The 25,805-nt window shown below is 45.8% G+C and overlaps 1 protein-coding gene across 5 annotated transcripts in view; it reads left to right on the plus strand.

Annotated features, from left to right (window-relative positions):
* Positions 1–25,805, plus strand: part of PHF11 (PHD finger protein 11) — a 438,587-nt gene that overhangs the window by 188,887 nt on the left and 223,895 nt on the right. For all 5 annotated transcript variants that reach the window (XM_085621915.1, XM_085621916.1, XM_085621912.1 and 2 more), the window contains exon 8: positions 16,271–16,308. In XM_085621915.1, the coding sequence (XP_085478041.1) occupies positions 16,271–16,308 (38 nt within the window). The remainder of the gene's footprint in view (positions 1–16,270; positions 16,309–25,805) is intronic.

Consider the following 25,805-nt stretch of genomic DNA (forward strand, 5'->3'; position numbering starts at 1 on the left):
CCGATGATATCCTGCTGTATCTTGCCTCACCCAAGAAATCACTTATAGTGGTCTGTGACGTACTCACATCTTTTGGTAGGAACTCGGGCCTTGTTATCAACTGGAGTAAATCATATTTGTATGTTCTTAGTGGCGAGGTTCCCCCGATCCCTAGAACATGTTCGATACAGGTCGCTTTGTGTATTTGGGGATTTTTATCTCCATGGACTCTGCTGTGCGATATGAGAAGAACCTGCTCCCCCCCTGGCACGCCTGAGGCGGGATGTTGAAGGCTGGCGGAGGCTGCCGCTCTCCCTCGTTGGGCGTGCGGCCCTGTTCAAAATGATGTCGCTTCCCCGCTTCCTCTACGCACTGCAGAATACTTTGGACTGGGTTCCGGCCAAATACTTTCGGGAGGTCGAAGGCCTCCAGCGAACGTTGCTTTGGGATGGGCGGCCGCGAATAGCTATTGCAAAGTTGACGCTTCCATGGTACGACGGGGGCATTGCGCTCCCAGACATCCGACGGTACTATTGGGCCACCCAGCTGAGTGCGATCAATCATGGGTTTTATGGCCCTGCCCTCAGCCCTGGGTATGCCATGGACAGGTGGCTGCTGCGTGGTGGTAACTATTACAGGGCGTTGTATTCGCGGTCCTTGGACTCGTCCCTCACGGGGCCCACTGCTGTGGCGGTGCGAGTGTGGAAGATGGCAACTGACTCGCTGGGCTGGAAGGATAGGCTCACCCTCGCTACCCCGCTATTTGAATCTGAGAGACTGGGTAGGCTTTGGCACACAAAAGGCTTTGACAAATGGGACTTGATCGGCATCTCCAGGGTCGGAGATGTCCTGATTAAGGGGAGGGTGAAGTCCTTTGAAGAGTTGCAGAAGGAGTATGAACTGGGGCCATCTGAGTCTTTCCGCTATATTCAGGTGCGTCACGCCCTCCGATCAGTCCTCATAGAGGGTGAGAAGGTGCCTGAGTCCTCTCCTTTGGAGGACCGGGTCCTTGATGGCCATATGCCCGAGAGCACGATCTCGCTCATCTATAAGAAACTGATCAACGTCCGGGCGGATATGCTTCTGGGGTTGAGGGACCAGTGGGCTAGGGATGGCCTCGAGTTGGATGACGAGGATTGGCAGTCTGCTGTTTCCTCTCCTAAGGAGGTTGCGATCCCGTCGCGTCTGAGGCTGGTGCAGCTTAAAATACTGCATCGAGTGTATGTGACGGGGCCAAGGCTGGTTCACATGGGATTCTCGGAGGACGGCCTATGCAGGAAAGGGTTGTGGTATGGTGGGTACTTTCCTGCATATCATTTGAGAATGTGGTGTCATCACGGAATTTTGGAGGAGAGTCCATGCAGTGATGGGGGAGGTGACGGGCATTGCTATGCAGCCGGAAGCGCGGTGTTGTCTACTGAATGTCTGGGGGCCCACTGATCATAATGCGGCGCAGACCCAATGGGTGACTCTGGGCAACATGGTCGCTAAGAGAGATATCGCGCGATTGTGGGGCTCTGCGGGGCCCCCCACATTGACCGCGTGGAAAGAAAATATGGACTGGAGTATGTTAAGGGAAAAGACGGTCTATTGCGCTAGAGGCCGCCCCCGGAAGTGGCACGCCATATGGGGGCGGTGGAATCAATACAGGGGGGGAATATGTCTTGCCCCGGATCTGGATCCTCCCGAGGAACAGCTTTCCTCCTAACCTTCTTTCCAGCTCAGTATGGTTTATGGACTTTTTGGCCTCTACAGTCCCTCTTCTTCCTCTTTACTTTGTACTGTAACTGTTAGATGAGTGGGGTCCGGCCTCCCCTGGGGGGCTCATCATGGGCTTTCAGTGTTCTTGCCTTGCTGGGGTTTGTTGTGCGTTTTTGTGTTTAATTAAAATTGAACCTTTGCACTTCTCCTTTCATGGTATTGGGGACGCATCTCTGTTTCTATATATCGATGCTGCCGAACCTCCGGGTTGTCGGCTGAATAGCTGTGTCCTGACTTTTGAAAATAAAGGTTTTTAAAAAAAAAAAAAAAAAAAAAGAAAAATCTTAATTCAGTTACTAATTTTCCGTTCTGTGGGGGAATTAAGGGCTTCGCTAATACTAATTTTATAATGCAGGCTTTCCATATCTAATTTTTCCCATTTGGATTTCAATTTAATAAATGACCATTTCAAAATTGTATTTGAATGTTGGAGTCCCGTTTCAATTTCCGCCCAGTTTTTCCAACAGTTCCCCCTAATAAAATCCTGAATTTGAACATACCCTTTTTCTTCCCACAGCTTTAGTATATTATTCTCTAAAAGACCTGTTTCCCCCGTATGTATGTTTGAAAGCCTTGTTGCAATATTAATTCTTAAAATATCGTAGTGTGCTAACAACTGAGTTTTTTGTCTAAGTAACCATTGTAGGGTCTTATACCGGACTTTTTTAGGATATTTAGTCACTCTCGTTGGGTCTATTATATTGCACTCCCTTAGGATCTTATTCATAAAAAATTATCCACTTCTTGAGGATCTAAGAAAAAAAATCTAAAACTGTGATGTGCAAATGTCGCATAATAATAATTTCTAATATTTGGAAGGGATAATCCTCCATCAGCGAGAGGGTAGTTTAAAGTGCTAAGGGCTAATCTTTGTACCTTATTTATCCATGAAAAAGTAGAAAACATACTGTCTATTTCTTTAAAAAAAAGTGGTCTGTATTGCACAAGGAGCTGCACTAAAAAGAAAATTAAAAAGCCGAAGAATAGACATTCTAATTAACTCATCACGTCCGATTATTGACAATGGGAGCTGATTCCATCGTTTTAGCTGAGACTGTACCTTTTTTAACAATGGAATATAATTTAGGGAGTAAAGATCTTCTACTCTCTGAGTTACATAGATTCCTAAATACCTCTTCGGACTGGTATTGTATATCTGTCTAAATTCTAGTAAAAGAGAGTTCACATCACAATTACATAATATAATTTCTGTTTTAGACTTATTAATTTTATAACCCCCTATCTTTTGAAACTCTGCAAAAATACTCATAACTTCCATCTGGGTATTTATCTTTGGGTTCAGGAAGAGGACAATGTCATCAGCATATAATTTTATGTTTGTCATTCCTTGAACCGGAACCGTATGGGCTCTTTTTTCCCTAATTGCAATTGCTAATGGTTCTATGAATAAAATCGGGGAAAGGGGACAGCCCTGTCTGGTGCCTCTATGTTCGAGGCATATGAGCTGCAGATTACACACTTTTGCATAGATCGCCATCTGGTGTTGGGCCCGGATGTTTGCAGTTTGTTTTTCCTCTTGGAAAGTCTTTGGAAGTCACGAGGTCGGTGACTTCTCCTTTGGATCGTATTGTGCATGGGCTGCGGCTCCATCCTCAGATTGTTTTTTTCCGCCATCGGGCTCGGATGTAATCTTCGCGCTCCGGTTCTCAACATTTTCCAGTTCGATGATCGAAGCGGAATCCTCACCTCAAATCGCGGTATTGTTTCGCTCGCGATCTCCTCAATCGAATCAACTTCCCATCGACAAATCTTCGGTTCCAGTCGTCGACGACGGCCTTCCGGCCTACCCAAGCCCCGGTCCCGGCTGATGGAAAGAACTCCATTCAAGAAGTGCCCTCGATGTGGGTCCAAATTCCCCCACACCGATCTTCATGAGGTATGCAAACTCTGCCTCTCACCTAAACACGAGGCTCGAGACTGTCCGGCCTGTAAGTCTTTCCGATCGAAAAAGACTATTCGAGACCGAAGAGCCAGAAGGAACATGGCACACTCCTCGACCTCTGTTCCAGTCGATATCTTCGGAGACGACATCGAAGATCCGGGGCAGCAGCGCACCGAAGACGACCTCGTCATTGCTTCCGAGGCCGACGAATCCGATGTGGAAGACACCACTCCGGCGCAGAGGGTCGTGAGTACTATACCCCCTTCCACACCCGCGCCAACACCCAAAAAGGCTTCGGTCACGCCTTCGCCTCCGGGCCTAAGCAAGACCAGATATACTGCTTCACACACCCTACCTTCGGGCCCGGTGAAGAAGCCAAGTAAGCCTTCCGGCGGCTCGAGCTCGAGCCAGCCTACCAGCGGTGCCGAGAAACACACTTCGGCACCAAAAAAGAAACCGACCTCTACCTCGACACCGAGCTCCGCACCGAAGCCTTCGGGGTCGAAACACAGCTCTTCCGTACTGACGCCATCTTCGGTACCGACCAAACCCCATAAGGCCCTCGGCACCGACACTTCCAAGCCGAAGTCCATCTCTGCGCCGACCAAGAAATTGGAGGTTCCCAAATCCGGTGCTAAGCACACTAGCACGGAAAAGCCTAAAAAGACATCGGCCCCGACGTCTTCGACGCCGACGGACCAAACACTTTCACAGGAACTATTTACACCGGATCCCTTGCAAAAGACTCTCACCAAGGATCCAAAAACTGGACATTTGGCACTCTCTTCCAAAAAGAGACATTTGGACAAACTAGCTCCGTCCGCCTCCACCTCCAAAGAGGAAGGACTCTGCTACCTCTCCTTTCAGAATACCTTCCCCACCTCCTCCCCCTCCGCCCTCACCTCATCGCTCTCTGACCCCGTCTCCAGACGATGATGATTAGGGGGACCCATATCACGATATAGGGGATGTGCCCCAAGACCCCACCCCTACAGGATCCCCAGACCCATGGGACGACTACAATAACCCAGATATCGCCGACGTCCCACAAGATGACCTTTACCCTTCCAGGCCATCTCCACTGGAAGACTCATTAGGGTTCCACCATCTACTTCAAAGGGCGGCACACTATCACGGGGTAGAGCTGCACACTGACCCAGTGGAGGAGGATTTCCTCCTCGACACATTTGATACCACACATAGGTCTACCTCCATACTACCTATGCTTAAGGGGGTGGTAAAGCATGCGCCAGAGGTTTTTAAAGACCCAGTTAGGGCCAGGGTCATTAACCCACGCATAGAAAAAAAATACAAAGCTGCCCTCACAGATCCCGCCTATATCAAAGGGCCAGCGCCCCTAGATTCCCTAGTGTTTTCCACTGCACGAAAAAGAACAAATTCCCAGGCGTCAGGCGAAGCACCACCACCTGACAAAGAGTCAAAGCTACTGGACGCATCAGGAAAGCGCACTGCGTCACAGGCAGCCAATATATGGCGTATAGCCAACACCCAAGCGCTATTGGCCAGATATGATAGGGCACATTATGATGAATTGGAAAACATAATGCACCACCTCCCTGAAAAATATAAAACTAGGGCCAATGAATAAATTCAAGAGGGTAAGACAATCACTAACACCTCTATACTGTGCCTTAGATGCAGCAGACACAGCCTCCAGGGCCATTAACCCCTTCCCCGCTCATGACGGAACCGTTCCGTCATGAGCCACGGTTGCCGTGTGCTCATGACGGAACGGTTCCGTCATGACAATCCTGTTGGCGGCCGCTCCGCCTGCGCGGCTCTGTTTCCCCGCCTGTGCGAGGGGACAACGCAAATGGGCGGAGTCATGACGGAACCGTTCCGTCATGAGCACAGCTCAACTGTGGCTCATGACGGAGCGGCTCCGTCATGAGCACAGGCCCACCGCGCTGCCCCCCTGCCCCCCCCAGCGCTGCAGCGGAATGTCCGCTGCAGCGAAGGGGTTAATACTAGCGTCCTCCTCCGTCGCCATGCTTGGCTAAGAATATCAGGATTTAAACCAGAGGTACAAGCCTCCATCCTTAATTATCCCTTTGACCAGGAACACCTATTCGGCCCAAAGGTAGATGAGGCCCTCGAAAAAATTAAGAAGGACACGGATACGGCGAAGTCCATGGGAGCCCTACAGTCACACCCTCCTAGGCGCTCTTTTCGCCGCTCTTCCTTTCGGAGTACATCTAGAGGCTACTCCTCAGATAACGCGTCCACTTCCTACAAATCCCCCACTCAGTCCACCTTCACAAGGGGTTATCAAAGAGGCGGCTATAGGGGCAACAAGAATAAAGGCAGAGGCAAAACAAATACCGCCCGCTCTGCCACACCGCCTACCCAATGACTTCCCCCCGCTCCCTCCAGGCCATCCCACTTCGGTCAGGGGCAGACTTCAAAATTTCCTTCATGTCTGGGAGACCATCACCTCAGACAAATGGGTGACCCAAATTATTCGGTCAGGATACTGCCTGGAATTAACATCTACCCCCCCAAACATTCCACCCAGGCAACGCCCAATGTCACAAGAACATTCCACATTACTAAAGCAGGAGGTAATCTCCCTCCTGCAAGAACAGGCAATAGAACACGCTCCTGTCAATCAGCAAAATTTAGGGGTCTACTCCCTATATTTTCTAATACCAAAAAGGGACGAGACTCTACGACCTATTCTAGATCTCCGGCCCCTAAACACATACATACACTGAGGCCATTTTCACATGGTAACGCTTCAGCAGGTGCTTCCGCTCCTCTCCCAGAACGACTTTCTCACCACACTGGACTTGAAAGACGCATACTTCCACATTCCAGTACATCATGCTCACAAAAAGTACCTTAGATTTGTAGTGGACGGACAACACTACCAGTTCAAGGTGCTCCCATTCGGAGTCACAACAGCACCACGGGTATTCACCAAGTGCCTAGCGGTAGTGGCGGCACACCTCAGAAGACAGCACATTCACGTCTTCCCATACTTGGACGACTGGCTGATAAAAGCTACTTCATACAACCAATGTGTACACCACACCGCCACTACAATCCAACTACTTCACCAACTAGGCTTCACAGTGAACCACCAAAAGTCGCAGCTAACACCATCCCACATAAAACAATACCTCGGTGCCACCATAGACACCTCAAAAGCAATAGCCTACCCCAATCCGGCCAGGATTGCAAGCATTCCGGCGTTGCAACAAAAATTCGTACTTCAACACTCCCTTCCAGCAAGAGTGTTTATGCAACTGATAGGGATGATGGCCTCTTGCACTTTCATAGTGCCTCACGCAAGACTCCAGATGCGTCCAGTCCAAGAGTGCTTAGCGCGCCAATGGAACCAGGCCCAGTGGCAACTGACACATCTGATGTTGGTAGACGGTCGTACCCATCGCTCTCTGCAGTGGTGGAACACCACAAACCTTTCCAAAGGTCGACCGTTCCTGGACACGGTTGCCCAGATAATACTAACAACGGACGCATCGCTCTCCGGCTGGGGAGCTCACCTATTACACCTCACAGTGCAGGGCACATGGACGCCTCAACAACAGTTACTCCATATCAACCATCTGGAGTTACTAGCAATCTTTCTAGCCCTAAAATCCTTTCAACCACGGATTTCAGGCAAGGCAGTCCTCATTCGCACAGACAACATGACTGCCATGTATTATATTAAAAAACAAGGCGGCACACACTCTCCACAGCTCTCTCAATTAGCACAGAGCATATGGAGATGGGCAATCCCACACAAAATCTTTCTCCTAGCCCAACATGTCCCAGGAGTCCAAAACACCATGGCAAATCTGCTCAGCAGACAGACGCAACAGATCCACGAGTGGGAACTTCACCCGCAGGTTCTTCACCCGTTCTTTCAAATGTGGGGGCATCCACAGATAGACCTCTTCGCCACCCACGAAAGCAAAAAATGCCCAAGCTTCGCCGCCAGATACCCACACCCATTGTCCAAAGGAAATGCGATATGGATGAACTGGTCAGGCAAATTTGCGTACTCTTTTCCACCTCTCCCACTAATTCCATTAGTGGTGCGAAAGCTACAACAGCATTCCCTCACACTGATCCTAGTAGCTCCAACATGGGCCAGACAACCGTGGTACACCACGCTGCTGGAACTCTCGGTAGTACCACACCAAAAGCTACACCTCTCACCATGCCTCCTAACCCAGAACCATGGAGAGATCAGGCACCCGGACCCAGCTCAGCTCAACCTTGCGATCTGGCTCCTGAAATCTTAGAATTCGGATACCTAAACCTTCCCTCTGACTGTATGAACGTCATCAGAGAAGCTAGACGCCCTACTACTAGAACCTGCTACGCTGTCAAGTGGAAAAGATTTGTTGTTTATTGCCATAACAACACAATCAATCCTCTAGACGTGTCTATACAACACATCATATGCTACTTACTCCACCTACAAAGGTGTAATCTAGCCTATACCTCCATTTGGCTCCACCTCGCAGCAATTGCAGCTTACCTACAAAACAGGCAGCACCTATCACTTTTCAGAGTACCTGCCATTAAAGCCTTCATGGAAGGCCTCAAAAGAATAATTCCCCCCAGAGTACCACCCTCACCTGTGTGGAACTTAAATATCGTTCTCACAAGGCTGACGGGGCCTCCCTTCGAACCTTTGCATAAATGCGAACTGCAATTCCTCACATGGAACACAGCTTTCCTTGTAGCCATCACTTCCCTTAGAAGGGTCAGTGAGATACAAGCACTTACCATACAAGAACCTTTTCTTCAAATGCACCAGAACAAGGTTGTTCTCCGTACCAACCCAAAATTCCTACCTAAAGTCATTTCCCCTTGTCACCTAAACCAATCTGTAGAATTACCAGTATTTGTCTCGCAACCTCAGACTGTTGCAGAAAGGGCTCTACACACGCTAGATGTTAAACGAGCCTTACTTTACTATATCCAAAGAACACAACCTTTCAGAAAGACCTAACAACTATTTGTCTCTTTCTCTCCACCACACAAGGGCAACCCCATCTCAAAATCAGGGATAGCTAGGTGGATTGTGAAATGTATCCAGATTTGCTACCACAAGGCAAAACGAACGCTATCCGTTCCCCTTAAAGCCCATTCTACACGGAAGATCGGGACTTCCATGGCTTTTCTAGGGAACATCCAATTAGATGATATCTGCAAAGCAGCTACATGGTCAACACCGCACACTTTCACTAAACACTATTGTGTAGATGTGCAAACCAAGCAACAAGCTAGTGTGGGCCAGGCTGTACTAAAAACATTATTTCAAACCACTGCAACATATACCGGTGGTTGCCGCTAAGGTTGGGAACTGCTATATAGTCTATGCAAAAGTGTGTAATCTGCAGCTCATATGCCTCGAACGGAATATGCTACTTACCAGTATGCATCTGTTCTTGGCATGTAGAGCTGCAGATCTACACACGCCCACCCGCCTCCCCGGCTACCTGTATCTGTTCCAGTGTATCTTATTTAGATACAACACACATGGGTTTCTTCACTGTTGTTACTACGCTCCATCTTACCCTGCTGGCGAAAAACAATCTGAGGATGGAGCCGAAGCCCATGCACAATACGATCCAAAGGAGGAGTCACCGACCTCGTGACTTCCAAAGACTTTCCAAGAGGAAAAACAAACTGCAAACATCCGGGCCCAACACCAGATGGCGATCTATGCAAAAGTGTGAAGATCTGCAGCTCTACATGCCAAGAACAGATGCATACTGGTAAGTAGCATATTCCTTATTTGGCATGTCCCTATATTAACAGAGTTGATTAAAATGTGGGCCTGTGAGTTTGTATAGAGTTGTTTCAATAAAAAAATAATCTCATTTGGGAAGCCAAAATTTTCTAAAATTGTAAAAAGATTATTTCAAGAAACAAGATCGAATGCTTTTTCGGCATCTAAAAACCAAATCTGCGCTTTAACCTTATTGATATTAAAAAAATCTAGTGCCTCTAATAAAAGATTTGTATTATTATCAAGTCAAGTCAACAAAACTTCTATAGCGCAAACATATCACTCCGAAGAGTCTCATGGCGCTTGCAGCGGCTGGAAGCAAGGAGGCAGAGGTAGAGTGGGATTACTGATCAAACAGCCAGGTTTTGAGTTTGCTACGAAAACACCTAAGGACGGGGATGGACCGCAGATTGTGTGGCAACTTGTTCCAGAAAAACGGAGCTAAGTGTGAAAAGGATCTACCACCCTGCCTAGTGGTATAAACTCTGAAAGGGGTGAGCAGGGACTCAGCACTTGACCGCAGTGCCCTCTGAGGCTTGTACCAGCAGAGTTTACTGGCCCAGTACTGTGGTTTATTTCCATAAAGATATTTATGGGTAAGGCATAGAACCTTAAAAAGTATGCGCTTTTTTACTGGGAGCCAATGCAAGGCTCTGAGACATGGAGCAGAGGAGGTTCGTTGGGGGAGATTTAAAATCATCTTAGCCGCAATATTTTGTAACACCTGGAGCTTGTTTAAAAAGGATTCATTTATGGATAGCAGAAGTGCATTTCCATAATCTATTCGGTTGGTAATCAGACCTTGAAGCAGCGGTTTTCTTGCCTCCAGGGGGATCCATTTAAAAACTCTCCGCAGAGTGCGCATAATTCCAAAACAGGAACTGACCACATGGTTAACCTGGGCCCGCATGGACAGTTGATTGTCCATGTAGAAACCCAGGTTGCGAACTACCTCCTTAGGCGCAGGACAGGCACCAAGGTTATACAGCTGTCTCCCTGCTACAAAGCCGCACTGATCTGTCCCAATAAGGGATCCCACCATCTTATTTAGCTTATTGGCAAGGAGTTTAGTAAACATTTTGTAATCCGTATTTAAAAGGCGTATTGGTCTATAAGAGTTCACATTTTCACTATCTTTATCTTTTTTTAGAATACTGACCACTACTGCCGTACGAAAAGATGCAGGTGGGTCACCCCCTAGTAATAAATAATTAGCAAGTTTTAAAAATTCGGGGCAGAGTACAGTAGAAAATGCTTAAAAAAATTATGCGGGAATGCCATCCTCTCCAGTGGCTTTGCAATGAGGCAAAGAGCTGATAACCGCATCTAATTCTTCCTTCGTAAATTCGGCTAGCAGCAGCTCTTTAAGATTATTTTCCAAAGTTGGAATTGGCAATTCCCGTAGAAATTCATCAATTATTTCTAGAGAGACCTGCTGGGATGTCTGATATATGTCTTTATAATGTCTAAGAAACACCTCGCCTATTAGCGGCGTAGTTTTTACGCAAGTTTTAGTTACTTTGTCCTGAATATATTCGATTCTGTTTCGAACTTGTTCTTCCTTTGCTTGCCAAGCTAGCAATCTTCCAGTGTACTCGCTATCTTCATAACTTGTCTGAAGATATAGTCTGCTTGCCCTATCTCCTAAGTCATAATAAAATTCCCTCATTCTTATTTTTGCATTCAGTACTTCTTGCCTATTATTTGAAGTCCTATTTCTGGAGTATTCTTGATTTGCATAGGCTAGACTATTTTCTATTGCCATTCTTTCCTCCTTCTTAGCTTTTTGTTTTGGTATCTCTTTTGAGGTAATTATGCCTCTCAGTGTAGCCATAAAAGCATCCCATATTATGTTAATTGGGGCAGAATCTTTGTTTATAGAGAAGAAGGAGACGATCTCCTTCCCTAAATCTACGCACCATTGCTCATCTGCTAAGTTAAGTTTATTAAAATACCACCTTCTTGATACTTGTTCATCTATCTTCCCTAAAAGAGTTTCCATCTTAATGAGGACATGATCAGAGAAGGCATTCGCTATATGCTCATATTTACTGACTTCCAGATTATGGGAAGTTAGATAAAAATCAAGCCTTGATGATGAGTCATACTTTGCTGAATAGCAAGAGTACTCACGTTTAGTCGGATTGTTGAGTTGCCAATAGTCTAAAATATCTAAATCTATCTTACAGCTCAGTAATGCAATACATACTTGTGGTTTATTTTGCCTTCAATCTTTTTTTGTAGAATCCACCACAGGGTTTTGCAAATAGTTAAAATCCCCTCCCCATATAATCTGACCAGGTATACCTGTCAGTGCTTGTTTTAACTGCAAAATGGGGAGCGGGTCATCTACAGCTGGTGCATAGATTGTAGCAAGTATCACGCTTGTATGATTTATTTTCCCATGCAAGAATGTCCATCTGCCCCTCATATCTGAATTAGATGCTTCAACATGAAATTGGATATGCTTGCCTATATAGATGCTCACACCCTTCTAAGCTGTCCCTGACACAGCCGAGCAATAAAAACCCGCCCAGTTTTTAAACATCTTACTAGAATCTGCTAAAGTTCGAAAATGTGTCTCTTGTAAGAAAATTACATCTGGGTGGTGACTTTTTAACCAACTTTCTATGGCACCAGTTTTACGCCTATTATTTAAGCCATTGACATTCAATGATCAAATTGAGAGTTTATTCCTATTCATAATGCAACCTGCTTTATCCATGCGCCCCAGGGAGTCTCATCTAAAGTGCGATATGTGCTATATGTACAAAAATGCTTTTCTAAATGAAATTTTTTATGCAAATATGCAAGGTACATAAGTAAGTAACCGCTTAATCGTTAGATCTCTTCTCCCGATAAAACCATAACGAGCTGAGTTATATGCTAAAATACAGGCCATTGAATTGTGCAAATTGCGCAGGGCTGCCATGCCTAATATAACAATTGTGCAAATCCTACAATAAAGTGCAAATCGCGCATCTAGACCAGCATATTACAGTACAGTTTGTATCAATTTTGCAAAAAGCTATTAAAGTGCAAATCGGGTAGCTATTAGGCCACTCAAAACAATATACTACAGTACGATTTATATCAATTATGGAAGGTAAACACTGAAGTGCAATAAAGTGCAATATCCAATGTGCAATGTGCAATATGTGCAATATGTACAACATGTGCAATATAACAGCTATACAAGACAGCTTCATTCCCTAGCAACATTATGGATCCTTTTCCTTAACGTATTCGAAAAATATAAAAATAAAACATTTCCGTCTATGAACTCTCTTTTTCTGGCTGCTTCACCCCCATCACCCCCCATCCCACCCTCCCCATAAGAAGAGAAACCCTAACCCGTTCCACTATCCTTTCCTCTTCCTCCCTCTTCCTAATGGATGCCATCTTGTTGCATCCTGTTGCGTCCCCTGATTCACTTCACGTCCACCCCTCAAGAGGAGAAAAAAAAAAAAAAGAACATTTTTATAACAACTCAGTCTTTTGGCCTACAACAGCCACATAGTCCTTTTTCCCCCTTTTTTCTTCATGCAACTATGAGAGCATCCAAAAGATTTTGAGCCTCAAGTATCTCTGTGAAGATAACCAATTTTCCTTTGGCTATGACTCTCAATTTGGATTGCTGCACAATCATCGCCTGTGCTCCTTTACCTTTAAAAGAGTCAATCATTTTGACAAAATCCTTATGTCTATGGGCGGAGGCTGCTGACATGTCAGAAAAGATTTTAAATCTTTTAATGTCATTGGTATTGAATGATCTCCTTGATATTGCCACATTTAAGATTTGTTCTTTAATTCTATAGTCAGAAAAATTGATTAGGATGGTTCGAGGGTATTTAGGATTCACGGGTTTATGTGCAGGTACCCTATGGGCTCTCGTAATTGTGAGGTCTCCTTGTAATTCAGGTATTTCCTTTTTCTACAGGAATTCAGTCCATTTCACCGTTTCCGCACCTTCCAATCCCTCTGCTATCCCCACAAGGCGCAGATTGGATCTCCTGTTATAATGCTCTAAATCTTGTAGCTTCAATTCCATCTGGCTCTTGCTCTTATTCAACACCTGGAGATCTTTTTGCATAATAACGATGTTGTCTTCCAGGGCTGAGACACGGACCTCCGCCTCAGTAACCCTTCTTGGTAAAATACCTAGACTTTCCTCCATCTTTGTTAACCTATTATGCAGCTGTGATATTTCGAATGCTTGCGAAGCCTTCAGGTCTCGTACTTCCTGCAAAATAGTTGTAAGCATTTCTTGTATTAAAGTGTTTTGCTCTGCTCTTTTACCCAGGGTTACGTTGACTCTTGAGGCAAGGAGTGTCTCCTTTTCTTTTTCCTTTTCTGACTCTAATTGTAATTCTAATTCAGGCATATAATCCAAATCGTCTAAGAGTATCTCTTTACCAACTTCCTTTTGCAATGTCTTTTGCAGTGTCGGTTGAGTTTGAGGTTGGGGATTTTCAGCTATTTTAATCAGCGGCTGACTAATCAATGGTGATATCCCATGAATGGCTGTACTCACTTCTATAGATTCTAGCCCTGAGTGTAATCTCGGTATGGACTATGGGGCTGGAGGGGCATGTACATGGACAGAGATGAGTAGTGTTTTCTGTCCCTGCATATCCTGTAGGTATATTTCACCTTCCGCCTTTTGCTCTTCCTGATTCGGCTGCGGCGTGCTAGTAGGTTTTCCCCGTATCGTGGGGGGCCTGCCGAAGAGAGGATATTGTTTTGAATTTGCCAAGCTGTCGTTCTCTCTGCTCGATGCATCCTCTACTCCACCCTTTTCTTCCCCACCCACAGCCAACATACTGAAATCAGCTGAGAGATCAGATAGTCTCCTCTTCTTCATCCTCCTCCTCCTCCAAAGTTTTGTCAAAATCACTCTGTCCTGGTAATTTATTTTTCTCAGCCAATGCTAGCGCTTTAACTTTTAAATCCATTCTTTACTGAGCATTCCTTCTTCCTCTCCTAGCACCTTTGGGTGCTAAAACTGGCGTTGATGGTGATTGACCGGATTTTAAAAAATCCTTTCCTGTCCCAGCCTTAGATTGTTTATTCCGCAATTTTGTCACTGCCTTTAAGACTACCGACATCTTCTTCTATCTTCCTTAGTCTACAGCAAATAGCAAAGATCAGAGAGCGTAGAGTACTGCTGAGAGGATTCCCCTTGACAAAACTTAGAAGCCTCCGTAAGTGCAAAACCTTCTCACCACCTTGCCTCTCTCCTTGTCTCCCTCTGCTTCTCTCTGTTTCTCTCTCTTCCGCCCTTCCTCCGTTACCAACTGTTTCTTCTTTCTCCTGCCCTCCCCCCCCCCGGCTTTAGAGCTATCAAAATTGTCACTACTGCTGCCACTTAACGTTGATATGCTTAAAGATTCTTCTTCAATACTGCTTCAATAATGAGAACTGAAGGGCTTACGAAGTAGATGAGGACAGGGACTGTGAGCAACAGACAGCACGTATGGAACAGGGGCAATAGCAAACAATGGTGCAATAAAGGAGTCTTTTCCCTCCAATGCAAAGACAGGGGGATAGGAAAAAATAGGCAAGAGCTCCTCTTCACCTTCTTTCCTTATTCCAGTGCGCCGAATTTATACAGGTGCTAATAGCTGGTACAGGAGATTAACAACTAAGAGTCTCTCTTTCTTCTATTAGACACTGCTAGACACAATGTCCAGGTAACAACTGGGGCACAAGTGGTTTGAGAGGTTTAGAAGCTTTGTCTCCTTGACTCTTGGGAGTATATTGGCATATACTGGCGTATTTGGTGTACTGGCCTTGAGCTGAGTCTCTCTTACCCCCACCAGAACAGTGCGCGCTTGTCTTTTCTTTTCGCCGACTCTGGGAGGGACAATTTACTGGCTTCTGCGAATTCCAAGTGCGTTCATATTTCGACGCGCTCTGTATTTTTCACATCGATATTTATCCGCTGCTGCCTTTCTCTTTGCTTGCGAGATAAAGCACTACCCTGATTGGACACCTCTCAGCAGGCGTTTTCTTCACAATGTTCGTAATAATAAAAAGCCTCGCTGCGCATTTATTCTTGATCCGTGGTCATGCAGCTGCTTTAGCTTGTGAAATAAAAGCACAGAAGGCAGCACGAATTCGTGCGTTTTATTTAGAACTAAACCTCAATCCCTTTCTCAGAGACGCCACGGGCGATGGCGACCCTGCCACACATTGCCTGTTTCTCTGGTTCCTACGCCCGCCTCACAGTACCTAGACCAGAGTGAGGTGGGCGAGGAAACAAATTAACAGGCAGATTGAAGCTAGCCGAAGTTGTGGCTTGCGTTTAAAAGCCCGTGCACGAGCTGAACCATGATAATATTTGCAATGGAAATTGTGCAACACACATCATATAAACATATGCTAAAGTCTCTTCAAAATTTAAAAGTGTATTTTTTTTAATAAGCAGAAGCATTTCATTTTAGCACATAAGTTTACATCAGTTTACATCTTTGTTCTTATGGGATGTTCTGCAGGAATCCCAGAATAAACCGGGGTAACTGGACTGCGAGAATCAGAGCCTTTTACCACGTGTGTCCTGGGGATTATCCTTACTATGGAGCAAGCATTTGCAATGCAATAGGTCTCGCATTATAAAAGTGTGAGCAGTTGGCATTGCTAATAATAATGCAACACTAGCTATTGGCATTTTAAATGATAATGGCATTTATTTATGTGTTTGTTTTATAAAATAGATAAAAAAGGCATTGTCATGAACAATGCCAATAGCTTAAACTTTTGTAAATGCGAGACCTATTGCATTGCAAATGCTTGTTATTATGTTGTGATAGTAAAACTGTTTTTTTAATAATTGTTTTCCCATCAATTTTTAGGAACATGCTAAAAAGATCAAAGACAAGTACTCCCCAAGGTAAGCTATGAGGGATGTTGTTGAAGTCCACCATTTCATTATTCATAACCTGAAAGTGGCTCCCCTGTGAAAGAGAGATTCGACCACCTTTACCTAGTTGTGTAGTCGTGTCTGAGTTTGCCCGAAGAATACCTCAATGAGTTGTGAGTTGAGACCTCCATACCAGAAATATGTTTGTAATCTTCTAGTCCTAATTATGAATTCCAGCAGGACCAACTCCGCTTCATCCTATCAATGGTAGTAAAATGAATAATATTGAGGTTGGTTCACAGTTTATATTGCAAGTAGACAACTCTGTTTCTGATGTGTGGAATATAAATTATTGTTATTTGTTTAAAGTCTTTATTATTAGTATGTCTCCAAGTTAATGAATAGTTAATCCATACTTCACATTTCAGAATTGATTTGTAGGTAGTTGATAAGGTCCTTATTTGACTTGTAAAGAATGAAAGTGATAATGGGATGGGCATAGCTGTGAAATGTGCATGACTAATTGTGATTTGACTTGCATTTTCCTCAGATGCATGCACTCTACTTGTATCTTTCTAAACATTGTTTATCTTTCTTCGCACCAGCCTCATCAGTCACTCTTGCTTCCTTTCCTTTTCTCTCCAACCGAATGCCCAGCAACCTTCTCTTGTTCCAAACACATACATCTTCGAATTTGACAGTAATTAAACCCACCCTACCAACAACCTTGGGTTTAAAATACATCAAAGTTTCCTTTGGACCAATCCGGGTTTTTTTACTCTCTCCATATCGCTGTTTCGCATTTAACTACTATGCACCCTAACTTAAATCAATGCATCACTTACATGATCTTTGCTTTCTTTCTGCACATTCCCTTATTTTTCTAAAATCAACATTTTTTATTAAATCATGGTTTCACACCCGAAATACTTCCTTCCTTCCCTCCCTCATTAATTCAGATTGACTGTGACCAGTCACACAATGTTCCACAGTCCTCTTTGTGCAGCTAGGGAATATTCACAAAAGCATTCTAGAGTGGTAAAGTAGTACTTCTATAATAGTAAAACACATACAGATGCTATTCGAGAAGGTATAGACGGAGGTCTCCACCTACGCCACTCCTACCTTTTTTGTGCAGACTTCTCAGCAATGAGTGTGGAGAACTCTGCACATGTACATCTACGAGTTGGGTGTAAATGTGGGAGGAGTAAGGAAAAGTGGCTGGAAAATGGGGGATATTTATTATAAAGTGAGTGGAGTAAAAGGGAAGATCAGGGTGGGCCAGAGGGAGGAGGATGCAAATACAAAAACACACCTTCAAAAAATAAGCTCTTATATCCACGTTTACTCCAGTAGTGCGACTGCCCAAACAGGCTCAAATGTACTCCAGTCAAGCCTTGAAGTAAGTCATATTCCACACATGACCACTCAGAGGTACTGCAAGGGATTCATATGGAGTCAAGGAATAACACTAACATTACAAACGGAAAAATATGGATACAATTGTTTTTATAGAAAAAATATAGGAATACAAATATAAATGTAATTATGTTTTAATTAAATTATGGAAATATAATGTGTTACAAAAAAATACAAATCGCAAGAGCACACAGCAGTAATATAGTCAAACAAATGAAGAACACATAGGAGTTCCAACTCTACTTTCCTTTCAACACATCTGTGAATGTACTGAGATGGGGGAATCTGCAATCATGAATCTACCACACCTACAGCACACGTGAACTACTTTACATATTTACATCGAACACTTTAATAAAACTACTTGAATGAGACGAAGTTCTCTGCCTGCGCTTCGTAGATGAAGAACTATGAAGCAGAGGCTGAGAATTATGTACAAAAACAGCAGAGATGTCTGCAAACCGCAATAAACAGGAACTTACATACAAGACGAGGAACTAAGTCCATTCTTCAGTAGTTCTAAGAGCAGAGCACAATCCTTCTTCACTCTGATGCTCCTTTCATTCCAGAAACCTCTAAAATGACTGGGGATTGACAATAATGGACAGTCTTTAAAAAATATTTTCAGCTATATGGGGCACTTTATGCCAATTTAATCAGTACAGCATGCAGAGACATCTGTACCTGCGTCCGTGCATTGGTAGTACAAGCCTGTCAAGCCATGGACTGCGCAAGTGCTGGGATGACCTATAACACTGGACATGCCTGAAGGAACATGATATGTTGAAAGTATCCTCCCATCGGCATGTGTGTTATCTATCCCAGGCTCTGCCAATTGCACAGGGAGGTCCATAGAACAGTTTGGCTGGACCACCACACTAAGCTGGAGGCATGAACAGCAAAACAGCGGTAAGTTGTTGTCCCTAGTTTATTCCTTCACCTGTGAATTGAAAGTGTTGTGTCATATCTCTTGTTTAATGGGGTTTGTTATGTCTATCGCAAATATGTAACTGAGCGCACATGGTCAATGTGGCTAATGTCTGCATATCTCATGTTTTCTACAATATGTGTGTTCAATGCAGTTCTATCATATGTTGTCACACAGGAACTTTGGCAACCTAAATCCTGAGTAACTTTATGACGAATATTCATGTTACTCTGGTTATATGCCCTCAGTTTTGGACTGTGGCACTTTTTATTGCTGGGGCCTACACCTCCTTCGTTCTGGTCAGACTCTGATCATAGTGTAACATTGTAACACACATAAAATGCACATTGTCAAGTATATACAATCTACACTTAAAATGATCCACCATCACATGTTCCTTTGACAGTCACAACCTGCAGTCCTCAGTCATCACCTGTGCAACTCAGAACCATGACTACATTCTTGTTTGCCATAATGAGGGAATGTGAGGGCAATATTGCCTCTGACAAAGGTTTATGTTTGAGTGGGAATTATCATGTGCTACAAAGACACCTTTGTTGATCATATTTAATCAATGTTAAAAATGGCATGTGGGAATGTCAGTATTGCATGGTACAGGGAAGTGGAGAGCTTGATAATGTCACCTTTGGGATAGTGACTATTGTAATAACATGTATTTTTATATGCATTAAGCAAAGGATATATGCACTCATGAGTTTTTCTCGCCTCTCCTTTTCACTGGACAGCTAAGAGGGAAGAGTGGAACAACAGGGACTGGAAGGAAAAGGGCACTGGGAACTCAGAAGGCGCTGGATGATACGACCAGTACTGAGAAGGGTGAGGCCAGCCACAGGAACAGTGCAAGTGCCCGGAGAGTGCGAAGATCACAAGCCAGAAGACTCCATGGGGGGGCTGGAACACTATTCTGGAGGAGGCCGATTTTGACCCCACTTGCCAGAAAAATACTGATAATGGGGCTCCTCTTGGCCACCAAAAGCTAACAGCTGTATTGTCCTAGAAACAGGCCCCTCTGTCATCAGGCCTGAAGTTGTATCACCTGCCATCTCTCCTCCAAAGAGTGCCTACTGAGAAAATATGTGGGTGAGGTTGACATTCACCTCCACACAACTGAGGCCTTTTGTGTTAACTCACCCATCCACTCTTGGTATGTCCCCATTGCTGCTTCCAAGAGGCAGTGCTTTGCTGGTCAACAGGCACTGTCTAGGGGCCTTTCAGAGGTGGCAGTGGCCATCAAGTGTAGTTAAGACACCAATGTAATGTAATTTGTCATTGTTGTCATCTGTGACTTTCAATTAATGTACATGTCTTGATTTTTCCCTTGCACCCACTGTAATGTCCAAGTAGCAATATGCATTTATCTTCCCCTTGACCCTGCAGAATGTAGCTGCACCCCCAGTACAGTCAACCTGTTGGTAATCTCCTGCCTCATAGCCACCATGTCTCCACGGAGGGTATGCAAGGGCAAACCTTGTGATTCAACAGTCATCCACTGCAAAGTCAGTTACAAGCTCTTCCTTCTCCTCAAATTCCTCTTGCTGTTCAATGTGTGGGCTGCCATCTAGAGGCTGGAGTTAAGACTTTGGCATCCACATAGTCACGCAGTACAAGGTTAAGAGGGCAGAGCTCAGAGTGCGGACTGCGTTTATATGCTTCCAGAGTTAATGTATTTCAGGTGTGTGTGATCTTGCTTAGGTGTACACTATTTCCCCACTCAATTCCCCTGCTCGCTTTGCATAGTGTAGGCTTAGCTGTCCTCCACCACTCTGTAGAACTTCACTTACTGGAAGTAACTTTACAATTATAAATTGAGTCTTTCTGTCTCAACCTCTCATATGACGTGTGGAGAAATATTCTTCTACTGTGCAGAAATCTTTTTAGGAGTTGTTTAATTGCATATAGGTGAAGAGTTCCACCCAGACATGGGCATAAATCTACATATGCAGAGAGCTCCACATGTAGATTGCCCTTGGTGACTAGGCCCTAATATTTCACCCATTACATCTTATCAGGACAATCAATTTGCATTGGTCAATTATAAGCTATCCTTAGTGATCCTCTTGATTCTTTCCAAAAGCTCATTGGCTCATGGAGTGCACAAGGCTCTCCATTCATGCTTAATATCCCTCTTGCTCTGGCATATTTACATTTCTTCAGACCTTAACTGTATATCGTTATCTGATACTAGCTGTTCAGGATTCATGCCTAGTTCAACACATTTATAATTTTGTATGTAGTCACATCTCTTAACAAAATATACTACAACCCATTTAATGGCAATCTAAATATGGCAACACAAAATAGCCGATGTTGTCAGTTTACTCCACAGTAAATAATGATCTTCCACTAGTATCAAAGGCTGAATATTTGTTTGGTGTGTACACTCCTTGGCCTATTCACACACTGCATTTTGTATTACGTTAATAGTACTACAATAGTAGCATTCACATACGACACAATGCTATTCTCTAACCTACCTGTAGAGGTCCATGCCTTGCCCTCACATATCTTTAATGTGCTGAGACCTTCACCCTGACTTCAGAGATCTCTGTACACATACAAATACGTTCTAGTAGTAAATGTGGGAGGACAGGGGAGAGTGGCTAGAAAATGGGAATGCCTACTACTAAATTGGAGGGGTTGAGAGAAGAGTAAGAAGGGGTTAAAGGAGGGCTTGAGAGCAGTTTAGGGGAGGAAATGGCCCCGCCCACAAAAGAGTAAGCCCATTCCTATTTACAAACTTCTAAACTTACTACAGTAAAAAACTGGTCTATCAATGTTACTGCAACACCCTCCCAAAGAAGATAATGGCCCCAATAACTTAAAATAATACCCCATTGGAAATAATGTTAAATCATTTTTGCTGGGGCGTGGCCTGCACGGCCAACATGGCGGACACATCTTGCTAGGCTCTGTCCGCCCCTGCCAGGAGACTGCGCTGTTTGGGTGCTGGCAAGCCCCATACTTTTGGCAGAGCTGCAGCTTGGTCTTCTGGACCCACCTCGATCCTCTGGGTTGATGCTGGAGCGGGGACCCAATGCCGTACAGTGTACCGGTTGCGGTCTCCACTCTACACCCCTCATTAAGATGGCAGCCTGGTGCTGAGCATCTTTCCCTCTGGGCCTGTGAGGAGTTGCTGGGTGCCCGGATTGGGTGCCACAGATGGCCGCTTTGCCTGGAGTCAAGGGTGGAAGAGGAGGGCGTCCAGTGGCCCTGGGGGCAGGTTGAAATCAGTGATGATTTCCTGACCGGGCTGGCCACTAGGATTGTCCCGGCCTCACCGCCTGAGCCTTGTCGAATAGGGGGTTTCATGGTGTGGTGAGGGTGGGGAACAAGGTGAGGTCCCAGGCTTGTCGGTAGCTGGTACAGAGAGCTCTGGGTTCCCCAATCACAGAGCTGGTTGTGCGGGGAATGTGCACGGGCCCCCTGCACGAAGATGCTTCCCCCTTGCAATCTGGAGTGCTGCCACCAGACTGTTGGGTGTTGTCGGCCCTTTTCTTGCTGCTGTCCATGTCTTTCCCCCCTCGGCCTAACGGAGTGTACTTACCTGGAGGTGAGAGTCGGTCTCTGTGATCCTAAATCAGGGCCCTTATCGCGTTCTCTGCCTCCTGCCCGATGCAATCAACGGAGGGTCCCCGGGAATTGGGGCCAACTGTGCTGCCTGGACCTACCCCTGGAGCAAGCATGTTTGGCCCGGGAGCTCCATCTGGATTGAGGGCCCAGGGGGGCTGTGGCCTTCTCTCAGCAAATTGGCTGATTTGCCGCCCACTTGTGGAACCCCCGCTGTCTGGCTGCAGCGCTCCACAGCATCATGGGCTGGGATAAAGCCCCATTATCGTTGGTGAAACTGGACAAATATGCTGCTCCCCTTGGATGGGCAAGGGGGGCCAGGGAGGAAGCCAGGACAAGCAGCAGATAGAAAACAACACAGCCCTTATCCTTCAGGCCATTCAGGACTCTAAGGCACAGCTGGAGGTGAAAATCGGAGAGGTGATGTCTGACGTCTCCCTTCAAAGACAGGATTTGCAACAGATGGCCGAAGAGGGTCTCTGAAGTGAAAGAGAGGATCTCCTACCTGGAAGATACCATCAAGCATCTATCATCAGAGTTGGCTGCACGAACCACGACGCAAAGAACCCCCAGGATCGTAAAGAAGACCCCAAAAACAGGGCAAGGTGCAATAACTTTTGTTTTATTGGTTTTCCAGAGGGCTCCGAAGGGCAGGACCCAGGCGAGCTTCTTGAGCGCTGGCGCTGCTCCTGGGTAGAGCCCCGCGCTTCTCTCCTCCTGCTTCATGACTGGGCGGGCGCACCACTCCCCGGACCAGAAGCCTCCTCTTGGGGCCCCTCCTAGGTCCATGATCACCCATTTTCTAAATTACAAAGACCATAATGTGAACCTTCAAGGAGCTCGCCAAGCCAAGGAGTTGATGTTTCAATATGGACATATTCTAATCTTTCCCAATTATACGTGGGGGTGCAGTCCCAACGTAAATCCTTTGACCAACTAAAGGCGAAGCTCCATTCCATGCACATCTCTTATGTTACTTTACCCTGCCAAGCTAAGAGTGATTCATCAGTACAAAAGTCTCTTCTACTGTTCCTCAGCAGAGGCTTGGCTGTGGCTGACAGAGTAGCGCCCTCTCTCGCTTAATCCTCCCCCACGTGGGGATCGGCGGATCATAACTGCTCTGGTGCTGGGAACTCAGGCAGATCAAGAAGTGAGAGACGCCGGAAGAGGTCCAGCCGACGGCTTGCCGGAACTGAGGCTGTGGACACTGTTTCTGTGTCGGACTTTGAGGAGAGGCCGATAGAGAAACTGACTACCCCCTTGGAGGTTTGTGATGAGCCAGATTTGAATGCCACTGAGCCCGCTGTGTGACTTTTTCCTACAGCAATACAATGAGTGACATACCAGCACCACAATATCCTTTTGTCAGGTTTAGCGGTTGGAGGCGGGGCAGAGGGAGGGTAATCTATTGCGCGAACGCCTCCATTCTTAAGTTCATAGTTGTCTCTATGTTTTGGTTCGGGTGGGCGACAGATACTTCTTTGTGGGGGGAAGTATAGGAAGGGAAAGTTGGGGTGGGGGAGTGAGTTTGTGTTCTTCATTTTGTTGTCTTGTGCCTTGCATTACCATATCGTGCCATACGTTTATCTGGCCCCCCGGCAGGACACCTTATTGGCCAGTTTCTGGAGACCTTCAGATCTCTTCGCATATGGACCCAACCCACCCTTATGATCTGGGGTATGCCCCCGTTCTGATTTCTTTATATCCCTTATGCCACCTCTCTTGACATTGTTGACGTGGAATGTCAGTGGCCTATTGGACAGCATAAAGGCAGGGCAGTTTTCCAATTCATACAACGCCATGTCCCTGGAGCCCTTCTTCTCCAAGAGACGTACCGGCTGGAATAGCATTGCCATGTCCTGGCCCTTAAACGGTATGATAAGGTGTTTCACGCAGGACACATTAGGGGTTCCTGCGGGTTAGCCCTTCTTCATAGGTCTCTGCCCCTTGCTGTCACAAAAGTAACTAGAGCTCTACAGAAGGGTGATTCTTCGTCCTGAAGGGTTCGATAGATGGTGCCCTTTACAACCTGGTAAATGTATACATCCCCCCCTGGACCTCATCGCTCCACACAAGGGAGAACTATCATATGTGGGGACTTAGGTGACATTGTGGAGGATGAGGACTAGTTTGGGTCACCCGGAAGTACCCAGCTGCACAGCTGTGGCCTGTGGAAATGGACTTCCAGCCAGGAACTCTACAAGCCTGGCACCCTGGCTCTCTGGAGTGCACTCATGCGTCGGCGGCTCACGGGTCCCTTTCCTGTATCGATTACTAGTTTCTTCCCACTGACAATCTTCATTGCAGCTCAGGGCTTCAGACTTTGCCCCATGGCATATTTGACCATGCTCCGGTTCTGATTCGCTTTGACGCTCCTCCTCCCGAGGCCCGATCTATCTACCGCCTTAACGCCTTATTTCTCCAAGATGAAATGTTTATTTAACATCTTTGGTTCAGATCTGGCTGCCTTCCTCAAATTAAATGTATGTCTGTAGAGTCAGCGGGCACCCTGTGGGAATCCATTAAGGCATATATGAGGGGGGTTGCTTGTTCCTTTTTAAGACGCGTTGAGCGGGACAGACTCTGATCAGTAACTGAACTGAAATCGTTCATATTGTCCTGGGAGCAGGAGGATCAAAGCTGGCGCTCTGAGTTCCACTGGCGCCAGTTCGGCACTGGATAGAGTATCCCTTTGCCAATTATGCATGGAGGAAGCCCAGAAATGCTGGATGGCCTCAATGTGCTGGGGATTCAAATGGGGGGACAAAACCAGAAAATTGCTGCACTGGTTAGCTACTCACCAGGAGGCCTCCCATGCTGCCCCCCTTATTGAGGCTGAGTCGGGAGAATGGATTGAGGACTCCAACAAGATTGCAGAGGCCTTTGCCCGTTTCTATGAAACTTTAAATGCCCCTCTGCCTGGCCATGCTAGGGAGCTGGAATCCCCTATGGTTGCAGAGCTGCCCTTGGTTCACCTCTCCCCCTCACAAAGATAGGCAATAGACCAGGACATCTCGGTAGAGGAGATAGGAGCAGACATTTCAGACTCTAATCTAGGTAAAACCCCGGGACCCGATGGTTAGCCAATGGATTTCTACCACAAGTTCAGTCCCACGTTGACCTCGCCCCACTTCGATTTTTTTTTACTGAAGCAATCAACCGAGGCTGTTTGCCCTCCGGGCTCAACTTCGCGACTGTCGTGGTCTTGCCTAAGCCAGGTTGCCCACTTTCCCTTATTAATAGTGAAGTCAAAATGTGTGCCATGCTCTTAGCCAACAGATTGCTCACAATCCTCCACTCGCTGGTCCACCCTGACCAATGTGGGGGGGACCAAAGCGCATGGACTGGTGTGGCAAGATTGAAGAAACAATATATACTGCTAGGGGATGCCCTAGGAAATTCATCCACGTCTGGCGGAACTTGTTGGATTACTATGGCCTGTCAGGATAGCGACTGTCCGGCTGCCTGCGAGAAGCTTTTTGAAGGCTGTATCGGTGCTTCTGGTTTGGGGATAAATTTGTTTTTGCTCTATTCTAGTTCAGCTACGCAGATGTGTGGTAAGCATTTTGTGTTCTAGTGTTTCACATTCAAA

This window comes from Triturus cristatus, chromosome 8 (assembly GCF_964204655.1).
Source record: "Triturus cristatus chromosome 8, aTriCri1.1, whole genome shotgun sequence".
NCBI classification, from domain to species: Eukaryota; Metazoa; Chordata; class Amphibia; order Caudata; family Salamandridae; genus Triturus; species Triturus cristatus.